Source organism: Mustela lutreola, chromosome 15, assembly GCF_030435805.1.
Source record: "Mustela lutreola isolate mMusLut2 chromosome 15, mMusLut2.pri, whole genome shotgun sequence".
NCBI lineage: Eukaryota > Metazoa > Chordata > Mammalia > Carnivora > Mustelidae > Mustela > Mustela lutreola.
The window spans coordinates 23,653,346-23,664,107 of record NC_081304.1 but is presented as its reverse complement, the minus strand read 5'-3'; the positions used below and the strand labels follow the sequence as shown (position 1 = coordinate 23,664,107).

At 57.5% G+C, this 10,762-nt stretch overlaps 1 protein-coding gene across 3 annotated transcripts; it reads left to right on the top strand.

The window, feature by feature from the left end:
• Positions 1-674: 674 nt before the first annotated feature.
• COPZ2 (COPI coat complex subunit zeta 2) lies at positions 675-9,977 on the top strand. Of its 3 annotated transcripts, none has more exons than XR_009348019.1 (10): positions 675-817; positions 1,610-1,684; positions 3,313-3,364; positions 3,885-3,976; positions 4,418-4,473; positions 5,183-5,260; positions 7,019-7,070; positions 7,673-7,711; positions 8,348-8,484; positions 9,635-9,977. XR_009348019.1 is itself a non-coding variant. In XM_059149035.1 (9 exons), the coding sequence occupies exons 1-9, from the start codon at positions 707-709 to the stop codon at positions 9,680-9,682; spliced, it is 633 nt and encodes a 210-aa protein (XP_059005018.1). In that variant the 5' UTR covers positions 677-706; the 3' UTR covers positions 9,683-9,977. The 3 variants fall into 3 exon arrangements, 1 of the variants encoding a protein (XP_059005018.1); XR_009348018.1 differs by having other exon boundaries at positions 676-817; positions 3,283-3,364; XM_059149035.1 differs by lacking the exon at positions 8,348-8,484 and having other exon boundaries at positions 677-817; positions 3,283-3,364.
• Positions 9,978-10,762: the final 785 nt, after the last annotated feature.

Genomic DNA, 10,762 nt, shown 5'->3' with positions numbered 1-10,762 from the left:
AAGAAGCCATGAGGCCTTTGTGCTGCTGGGCATCTGCCCTGCCCCAGATTGTCCTCTCTGTGTCTTGGGACACAGAGCTGTCTCTGGGCCATGGCTCGCTTCCTGAGCAGGGGAGGAACTTTTTTGCCCAGAGGGGTCTCCCCAGAACTGTTCTTGTCTGCTCTCACTCCCCAAACCGGTCTCTGAGACCCGAGGGATGGCGAGAGATATTTTGTCCCCGAGAAATCTACCCAGGAGTCAAGAGGCAAAACTGGGCTTGGCGTGCGGTCCCTGCTGGCCCCAGGACAGCCTGCGGACCCCGCAGCAAACCAAACGCACCGGCCCTGGGGGCGGGGAGGTGTCAGGGTAAAGCAGGGCCGGTCCCGGGACAGCGAGAGGATTCAGGATTCGGAGAGCTCGCGACTTGGTGGAACCGTGGAGAAGGCGAGAGGGGAAGGAGCAGCGGGGGAAGGAGAGCCGGTCTGCGGGGCGCAGGGCGGAGTGGGCGGGAAGCGAGGGCGGGGAGGGCGAGAGGCAGGAAGGGGCCACCGGGAGAAGGGAAGACACGCACGGCGGGGCGGGGGTGGGGTGGGGGACGCTAGGCCTGCGGCCGCGGGCACGACACGGGCGGCGGCCTCCGGGGGGCGGCCGGGCGGGCAGGGCGGGCCGGTCCGGCGGGCGGAGGCGGGGCGGCGGGCGGCGCTGTCAGCGCGAGGCGGCGGGCGGAATGCAGCGGCCGGAGGCCTGGCCACGTCCGCACCCGGGGGAGGGGGCCGCGGCGGCCCAGGCCGGGGGCCCGGCGCCGCCCGGCCGAGCCGGGGAGCCGGCGGGGCTGCGGGTACGGAGCGGGAGGGCGCCGGGGTCCCGGGCGGCGGGAGCCGGACTGCGGGAGCGGAGGGGTTGGGGGGGGGGCGGGCCGCCAACTCACGACTCGCTCGCCGGCGCCCGGGAACTTGGGGCCCTCGCCGACCGCCCGGGGAGGGGGTCCGGGGCCAGGGCAGGGGAGAAAAAGTTCTCCGGGCGCGGACCCGCGAGGAGGCCGGGCCCGAGTGCGCGTGGGACTGAAGTTCTAGATCAGTTCGAAGCGGTGATGGGCACGGCTCGGGTGGGGGGGTGGGGGTGGACCGGGGTTCCGCTGGTAGGGGTGAGGAGTGGCGGGGCCGCCGGGACTCGAGCTCCCAGGGGAAGGTGGGCTGACGTGCGGGGCTTCTGGAGCACCCTCTCCCCGGGGCCAGGGGGCTGGGGGCGCGCTGAGAGCGCGGGTCCAGCCTCGGCCCAGGGGCCGCTGGAAGGAGGAGGCTCAGCGCCGCTGTCCCCCCGGCCCAGGTTCTGTGATACACTCCGACTCGGGCTCTGGAGCAGTCAGTGCATGACAGAACTTGGGCCCGGACGGACCTTCTGCACCCAATGGGCACAGTGCCCACCCGGGGCCTGCAGTGCAACATCTGCCTGGGAGTGGAGCAGGCACCGGAGTTGGCCCGCACAGCACAGGGTTGGGCCAGAACCAGCTGTGGACCTTTGGGGTCGCTGGACCCTGAGGATGACCTCCTGGGGCCAGTACATGCCATAGAGCCAATGGCAGGGTGTCTGCCTTTAGTCAGGAGCCAACGGAGCTCTCCCCTGGTGTCAGTTGCAGGAACCTTCCCTCTACACCGTCAAGGCTGTTTTCATACTAGATAATGACGGACACCGCCTCCTGGCCAAGGTAAGCTCCCACCCTCACCGGAAAGCCCTGAGGACACTGCTACAGTCCCAAGAACAGAAGTCCCCACCCAGGTGACTCTCTTGTCTCACGGGAGACCCCACTGTGGGCTCTGTGACTCAGAGCAACTCAGCTTAGACCTCTCTAAAGGTCATTCTGTCCATCCTCCTGCCTTGTCCCATGGCTGGCTCCTGGCAAGGGGAGTGTAGCCCCTCTGTTTCTACTCACATTCCCAGAAATGTCTTCTCATCAGTCTTTCCACTGCCCCGGATCTTGGGCCCAGAAGGGACCTCCGGAGGGGTCAGGGGAGTGTCAGGCCTGGGACCCAGGAGCCTTAGTCCCCACATTCTATATAAGCAACCTGCACCTATCTTCTACGGTTTGGGAAACCACTCAGGATTTAGTCTGAGGAGTCTGAGAATTTAGAACCAGATAAGATCTTAGAGACTATATGATCCAACTGTCTCCCTTCACAAATGAAAGAAACGGTATAGAGAAGCTAGCTGAGTTGCCTGAGGCCACAAGTGTTACTATCAAAACACGGATCTGGACTCAGGTATGTCAGCTTGAAGCTCAGGAGCATGATTTTCACTGTACCAACTCTTCAGGTGTCTGGTGTCGTCTGTCCCACGTGGCCTGGGTAAACCAGACTAGAATAATCAGAAAGAAATGACTATCGCCGACACAATTAACTACAGTAGGACTCTGGCATCTAAATGAGCTATGAAATGCATTCTAGGCTTGTTGGTTTTTGGGGGACTGAAACTTTTTGTCTTGCTGATATCCAAATGAGCTTGTTCACACAGCAGCGGGCCCGCAGGGAGGCCACTGATTTGCCTGCAGATGGGGTACTGAGTGGCAAAACCCACATCCGGAAAATTGGAAGCTGAGCCCGTCACACTCTCCTCCAGCAGATATCAGACGCAGATTAGCCATGCCCAAGGCTCCAGGGCTTCTGCTCAGCAGGACCCATCCATGTTCAGTTGAAGATACTGAGTCAGAGAAAGAGGCTCATCAACCCCAAAGCATCCATCTAGTTAGGTGGTGTGAGCCTAGAACTTTCCCTTAGCCATATAGTCTTCATCACCACAACCCTGTCTGAGGTCAGACAATCCTTGGCTGTGCCCCTTACTACTGTGAGATGTCGGGGAAGTTACCTGACTGCTTCACGCCTTCTCATCCTCATCAGTATAATGGGGATAATAGGAGGAAGAGATCATCAGTATAATGGGGATAAAAGGAGCCGCTGTTGTTGTTACTGTTGGGATAAGGGACCCCCGGCTCTGCCCTCTTTCCTGTAGACTTGGGTTCCTGTAGCAAGGGTGACCCACTGAGCACCCTCGTCCTTAGCTCATGGACATCTGCCAAATGTACAAAAACCACCCGGAAATCAGGAGAGGACTCCAAAAGCAGGAATTAAAATTCCTCGACTTTGATGACTTTCTTCACTTAAAATGTGTGTTTATGGGGAAAGAGTGAGCACACAGGCCTAAAGGGCAACAAGCAGGGGACAGGTCTGTGCTTGGCCCAGCGCCTCCCACCCAGGGAGGAGCCAGGCTCTGTGGAAAAGCGATCACCCCTTCCCCTTCCCTTTCTCATAGTATTATGATGATACATTCCCCTCCTTGAAGGAGCAGATGGCCTTCGAGAAAAATGTCTTCAACAAGACCAGCCGGACTGACAGTAAGTGTCCGCCTCTTCCTTGTCCAAAACTCTCCAATGCACATCGCCGTCCTCGCCATCTGGACACATATGTCCCTGTTGGCCACTCGTACCCACAATCCCCTTTTCTTCCTTTCCCTCCCAACTTCTCCTCTCCTTTCCTCTGGGACGCCTTCACTCCCCATCTCTCTCTCTCACCCTCTGTCCCACCTCCCAAACCCACCTAGAACTCTCTTTCAGCAGAAGAGGCCAACTGCACTACTGCATTGTGTGTCCCCCACCAGCCTGGACAAGGAATTGCCTGGACGAGGACATGGTGGGAGGGGGACCAAAGGTTGACCCTGCACAGGATTTGTTAGCTTCTCCACATGAGACAGTCACTAGACACAGAGTAGTCTAATGGGGGTGTCTCTAGTGCTAGTCTTTTCAAGGGTTCCTTGTAAAGTGAAGAGGGACAAGGTGGGGGAGAGAAGCAGAGCTGGAGATCAGGAGGAGGGGCCCGGCAGAGGGGGCCACACCTGAAAGCCCCTTCCATTTCTAGGTGAGATTGCATTTTTCGGGGGCATGACCATCGTCTACAAGAACAGCATTGATCTCTTCCTGTATGTGGTGGGCTCCTCTCACGAGAATGAGGTGAATTCAGGAGGTTGGGGTGACAAAGAGGGTCTGCCCGTAGCTTAGATTCTGGGGTAGTATCTGGGTTACAATGGGTACCCCTCTTTCTAGGCTTTGGGCGCTGGGGAGCAGCCAGAGTGATTCTTTGTGGGATGGGACATATGATGATGTCTCTTGGTTCCTTGGGGACCAGAAATGAAGTCCTGGGCAGGAGCCTTGGTTTCTTCCTTGTATATCACCAGGGAAGGATACAATTAATGTCCCACAGTGGGGCACCCCAGTGCTTCTCAGCCCATGCATGGGGAGGCATCCTGGGGTCAAGCTGCAGTCAGTCTCCAGCCCTGTTTTCTTTGAAAAGGGAAGAGCATTTGACGCCTACCTGTGTAGGCGTCAAATGCTCCTTTGGGCCTTCTCGACCTCAAGTTCTCTTTTCCTCTTCCCCTGTCCACCTATGCTCAGCTGATGCTTATGTCCGTTCTCACCTGTCTGTTTGAGTCCCTGAGCCACGTGTTAAGGTGAGTGAGGTCCTCTGCCCTCCAAGGCCCCTCTCCCCTGCAGGCCTTGATACATCACAGATGCAGGACCCTTCCTCTGTTTCCCCCTCTGAAGTCCCCAAAAGACTAAGACTGGAGCCAGAGCTGCCTCTTCCAAGGCCCCTGCCCTTTACTGGACCACCGTGGTTCACTCAGAGCCGAGCCACATGAGGGTCTGGCCAAAAAATGAGGTCCAGAGAAGTTAGGCGATTTGCCTGGGTTTACAGTCTGTTTGTATCATGACAGAGACTCAAACTCAGAGCTTTTTGGACTTGAAGCTCAGCATGGTTTTCACTGCACCCCCATTCAGTTACCTGGTATCTGTCCCAGTGAACATGGTCTGGTTAAGCCAAACGAGGATAAACCAAAAATAAATGTCTACAGTTGAGACAATTAGCTATAGTTCAGCTGTGGCAGCTAACGTAGCTATGAAATGCATTAGGGCTCACTTGGTGGGTGCAGCGTCAATGTGGGGGTGTGGGAGTGTGGGAGGTTGGGGCAAAGCGGGGACCCAAGCTCGGGAATCCCTTGCATAGGCACTGCCCTCACTGCCCTTGACATTCTCCTTCCCACGTGATTGTTGGAGGTTGGAGAGAGGGGGAGGGGTGGAGAGAGGTGGGTCTGCCTCACCTCGGCAGAAACCCAGCTCCTCCTGGCCACGGAGAGGTCCAGGATGAGTGTCTGCCTTCAGGAAGAACGTGGAGAAGCGCTGGTTGCTGGAGAACATGGACGGGGCCTTCTTGGTGCTGGACGAGATTGTGGATGGCGGGTGAGGAGCAGGCGGGGAGAAGAGGGGCGGCTCCGGGACACTCACAGCGGGAGGTGCCTTTGAGGGTCCTCAGCTCTAGATGGTACCAAGCACATTGTTGGCTCTCTGGCCAACCCCTCCCGCCTTTCCCCCACCCCGCTTATGAGGATGGAGGTTGATTTCAGCATGAGCCAAAGTCAAGCAAACCAGAAAGTAGGTCAAATGATGGCCAGTGGTTGAACAGGCAGGGTTTGGGGGAATGATTTGATCTCCGGTGCCCAGGAGGAAGGGGCAGCACAGGCCCTTGCCCCTTCCTGGGAGATCTCCATTCAGCTCCCTACTTACCTATACACACACACACACACACACACACACACACACACACACCCTCTCTTAGAGCTCCATCCCTACTTAGATCAACCAGATGCATGACCTTTCCTTATCTTTCCAGTGGGGTTAAGGGGACAACCTTAGCAGGTGTGGGGATGAAATGAGGCAAAGCAGGTGAAGCTCACCCCTCCAGTGATTCAAGTGACCTGTCTAAGGTCTCGGCTGCCAGGGGGCCAAGATCGAACGCCAGGTGCATGGTTCCCGAAATTGTGCTCTTCCCACGACACAGTGCACTCTGGGGGAGATGGGGCACCACGTGCTCCTTCCCTCCTCCCTCTCTCCTCCCTTTCTTCTCTCTCCCTCTTTCCCCCCTCCCTCCTCCTTCCCACCCCCACTGCCTGTTGTGGCAAGGCCTTGTGCTAACTGCCTGAACCCCAAAGCCAGTGGGGTAAGACCAGCCTTGGTGGGACCCGAAGTGTATACAATTTTGTGGAACCTCTTTAAGGAACGTGTGCATACACACACACACACACACACACTATTATAAATACAAAAGGAAGGCCTTGGATGAGCCTGTGCAAGGGCAGATGTAAGCTTTATGTGCCTCCAGGTCTCTGCCCCCAGAGGAGCTCAGTTTCCCTCTGAGGAAAATGGCGGCAGTGTCGTTTGAGACAGTGCCTGGACAGGAACCCTGGCTTGGGATGTTCCTGTCTTTATGGATGAAAGGCTCTCTGGTGAAGGGGTGCCGGGTGCCCCAGTGATGGAGCCTGAAAGAGAGACCTGGTCACTCCCCTGAGACCAGGGGAGGTTTTTTTTGCATGAAAGCAAAACTTAGCATCTGCCCTAGAGGAGCCTCCTGGGGTGAAGAGGACCATCCAGTCAATCCCCCACCGCGGTCCCACCTGCAGTGACCAGCCCTCACACCCGCACCCCTGCTCATACCCACAGAAGCTCCCCTGCACCCCCACTGTGTGGCGAAAGACGGCGGGATAGCCAAAAAAAGCCTTGATCCTTGGGTCTATCAAAAGGGGAGATAGATTCTGATTTTAAGTGTCCTCTTCTCCTGTGCGGCGTGACCCCAGGGCATAGAATACTAGTGAAACCGGATGGGGTCCCCACAGGCGCTCCCTCTCTTCGCCGCATCAGCATCCATCCCCAGATCCAGAAGGTGAAGGGCACTTTCAAGAACTCAGAGCTTTTCAGTCTCTGCTTTCGACGCTCTGATCATTCTAGACTGGACTAGAAGCTTTTGACCAGGGACACCCCATTTCAAAGCTTTGTGACCATCAGGTTTGAGGCATAGAGGGATCAAAGCTGAGGAATGTCGGTGGGAAGGTACCTGGAAGGGGCAGCTGCCGGAGAGTAAGGGAGGGAGAGGTGCCTGGCAGGGAGAGTCCGCAGAGGGAGGAGTCATGTCATTGTCATCCTGGTTTCTGTCTCATCTTGTAGCGTGATTCTGGAGAGCGACCCCCAGCAAGTGATCCAGAAAGTGAATTTTAGGGTAAGAGTCTTCTGGCGGGTCCCTGACTCCCGTGTCGCTGGGCTGCCCTTTCCACCCTCCCTGCCTCCTGTCCTCCTCGTGTAGGCGATGCCAGGGCCAGGAGACTAGGAACCCGAGCTCCTCTAGCAGAAGCAAGTACTGGGTCGATACACCTGCGGGGGTGGCAGTTAGGAAAAGAGATCTCGTGACCTCTCTCCCCCTGTAGAATCACCAAGTACCTCACCATCCTCCCCAGTGGGAAGTACAGAGTAGGGAAAGGGAGAAATTCTCCAAGAGACACCAAACTTGGCCTTGAGTTTGGAGAGTAGGGGTACAGAGAGACCCTCCCTGCCTAGTTTGGGTTCTCATGTCTGGATGAAACCTTTTCTCCCACCTTTGTTCCCCTTCGTGCCTTTGCTCTCTGTGCGCCCAGCGACGGGCCCCAGGGGCCTGGCTTCCAAGTGGCCAGCTGCAAGGCTCCCATTCATCAGTCAGGTGTATTCGGGGTCCCCCCCCCCACTGCATCCCCTCACTCCCCCGCCAAAGCCCCTTTCTTTCACCTTGCTTGCTTCACCCGAACCCCTCCTCTGGGCTGACCGCCCTCGGACACTGCTTCCCTGCAGGCAGATGACGGCAGCCTGAGCGAACAGAGTGTGGCCCAGGTAAGGCCCCCTGCATCTGCCTTGGCCGGAAGTGGGCTAGAAGGAGGAGAGCAGAGCCTCCCAGAGGGACCAAGGGGAGCCGTCGAGGTTGAGAAGTCAGGGGTGCAGGAGAGAAGGGATGGGACAGTGACAGGCTGTCTCCTGGAGAGTCATGGCGCAGACTGGGGATTCATAAGTGCTGGGTCCCTCACCAGCAGCCCGCCTCATCTCCTGGCTTGGCGTAGTTGGGTTGAAACCCTGGGGTGAGCTGCCACCCTGATGACTGGTGTGCCTTGTCCCCCAAAACATTCTGGGGACCGAGGCACCTGATGCTCCCCCAAACCCAGAAAGGATACCAAATAGTTTTTCTCTAACCTCTCACCCCATGCTGCTTAGGGTTCCTGCTGGAGTTGTTAAGGGACCCCCTAACTGTCTCCACTCACCACTTGCACCTTGCCCTTTGCCCCTGAATGACCTGGCTGTGGGGAAGCCCATCCCTGCCAGTCTCCTGCATGGTCCAGTCTGGGAGGCATGTGTGGCAGGGGTGAAGCTGGGGGTGGGGCAGGTTCCTGGACCTGTGGCCTGACTGGTTCCCCAGCTGTGCAAACTTCCTGCTTGTCAGACCCACTGCTTGACCTCCATTCTGTCTGCCCACAGGTCTCTCTGCCCAGACTAATCCTGCTTTTATGGACCTTCCCGCCTCAGTGCACTAACTCCCTCCTGCTGTGACAGCTAAGGCAGGGGACGGGACCCAAGCCATCCCGCGACCCAAGCCATCCCGCGTGGAGCCCCAGGTGTGGTGCCCACTTCCTTTCCTACCCTTGCTGCTCACCCTGCTTCTCCCTCCTCCCAGTTCCCCCCCACCACGTGCCTCCTTAGACCTTGCTGGGATGAAGGCAGCCATGTGGCAGTTTTCAGGTCAGAAAGAGGCTGAAGAACAATGAACAGAACAGTTAGGAACACAGGTGCTGGAATGAGTTGTCCCAGGATGTCTGTTCCACCCTGCCGCCTGCAAGCTGTGTGACCTACAGCGAGTTACTCAGCCTCTCTGGGCCTCTCATGAAGGGCAGGACACTCTTCACAGCATTACTAGGAGAAGCCAGCTCCTATTTTTTCCAAAGGGGAAATGAATTCTTGAGGAAGAACCAAGGAAGTTGTAGGTAGTGAACGGGAGATGAAAGGAAGGGAAAGTTAGGTTTCTGGCTGGGAAAAGCTGGAGAAACCCAGGGCCAGGCAGCCCTTGAGAGAGGAGGGAGACTGTGCAGGAGTGAGAGACATAACAGCGTGGGCTGGGACTTTTTCTGAGGGCAATGAAGCCTGATGGCCAGAGAGGTGATCTGAGGGACAGACCTGGGGTTCCCACCATCTGGGCATTGTGTGTGCACAGTTGTATGCATTTGTTGAAGTCCTCAGCAGAACTGGAGAATGAACGCATCTGAAAGCAGGTGTCCTGTGGCAGCACTGGGCCAGCCCCCTTTGGCCAGCTGTGCCACATCAGCAGCGGGCTGGGGTGGGGTGTTGGGGACATGCTGCCAGCCCCGGCCACAGCTAGGGGGTTGCTGAGGAGTCTGGGCACAGGCAGTGACCGGCCTGGGCCTAGTCTCTGCCTAGACGTGGCACTGTGGGTGGACGCTCCAGTGGCACGGCCTGGCAGAGACCAGGCTTGCGGCCACACCCCTGGCTGCCGCCTGGGGAACTGTGGCCGGTGGGGCAGGCTGGGGCCTGAGCTGGGAGCTGGCTGCAGCCAGTTTGGACTGCTGTTTTGCGGGCCTGGCGCCACTCAAGCCAACCACAGATGAGCTGCTGCCACCTAGTGACGGAATGTTGCAGGGACACTTAGAGAAGGGCTTGTAGACCTCCGCATCACTACCGTGTTAGGGCACTTGGTATCCACCGCCCCCCCCCCCCCGTTTCTTTCTCTCAACCTTATTCCCTATCCCCCAGGTTCTTCAGTCTGCCAAGGAACAAATTAAATGGTCGTTACTGAAATGAAGGCTGTGCATTCAGGTCTCCCTGCCCCCAGAGCATTTCCGCAATCCTGGCAAAAGCTCAAAGACCCCAGGGAACAGGAGAGATCCTTCTGTATTCCTAAGCCCTCCCAGAACTGACTCCTGAGGTCTCTGGCCAGGGACTCTGAGATGCAAAGATTGGGCTTCAGCACTGACTCACCCCTTCTCACTGCCCTGGCCTGCCCCTTGGGCCATGAGAACCAGCTGAGCTGCCTTAACTCAGACCTTAGGCATCCCTGGCCCCAGAACCCTAATAAACCTGCTTTGTCTCCTGCCAATGGTCTCCTTCTCTGCTGGCCTGGGAAGTGTTGTGTAAGTTCTGATGAGGGCTCTTGCACTGTCCGCGGCTCATCTTCAGGAGGCCCAGGACCAAGGTGTCCAGGGCTAGCCCTGTGGTCACGTGTTGGGGGAGGGGATCAAGAGAAGGGGACGATTTATCATCGTGAGGGGGTGTGATACTGATACCACGGGGCCCCCTATGTGATGGGAAGGGCTAGGTATGGTTGCGGGACATGGTAAAAAAGTAATAATGGCTGAAATGGCGCACATTCGGGGAAGAGGAGACAAAAGAGGGTACTCCTAAGCGGCACAAACCTCTGGGGAAGAGAGGAAAAGATGGTACACACATGGTGACCCTACTGGGAATTCATTGAATCACTTTTTCCACTCCCAGCTTCCAAAAGGGAAGGGCGGAAGGCTTCCTCTGGACAAACTGAGGAACAGCACGCCCGTTTTTCTTGGCATGGCCGGCGCCACGGAATTCCTCTGCTAGTAGACGTCCTGGGCACCAGAGCCCTGCGAGCTTGCCATGGTTGGGCCTGATACTGGCGGCGAGGAAGCATGGGCCAGCCCCACCGTGCATGTGTGTCCAGAGCACCCAGTGCGTTCCAGAGGGTGTGGGTGAAGAGTGGAGGTCTGCAGGGAGGGGAGAGAAGGGCAGGGGATGCCAGGGGCAAACGGGAAGGATGGAGCGACTTCCTCGGCGACGTAACTCCCCTTCTTGCTCCCGTTTCTCCCTTTCTTTCCCCGACGCATCCCCGCGACCCTGTACGGCAGTCCCCTA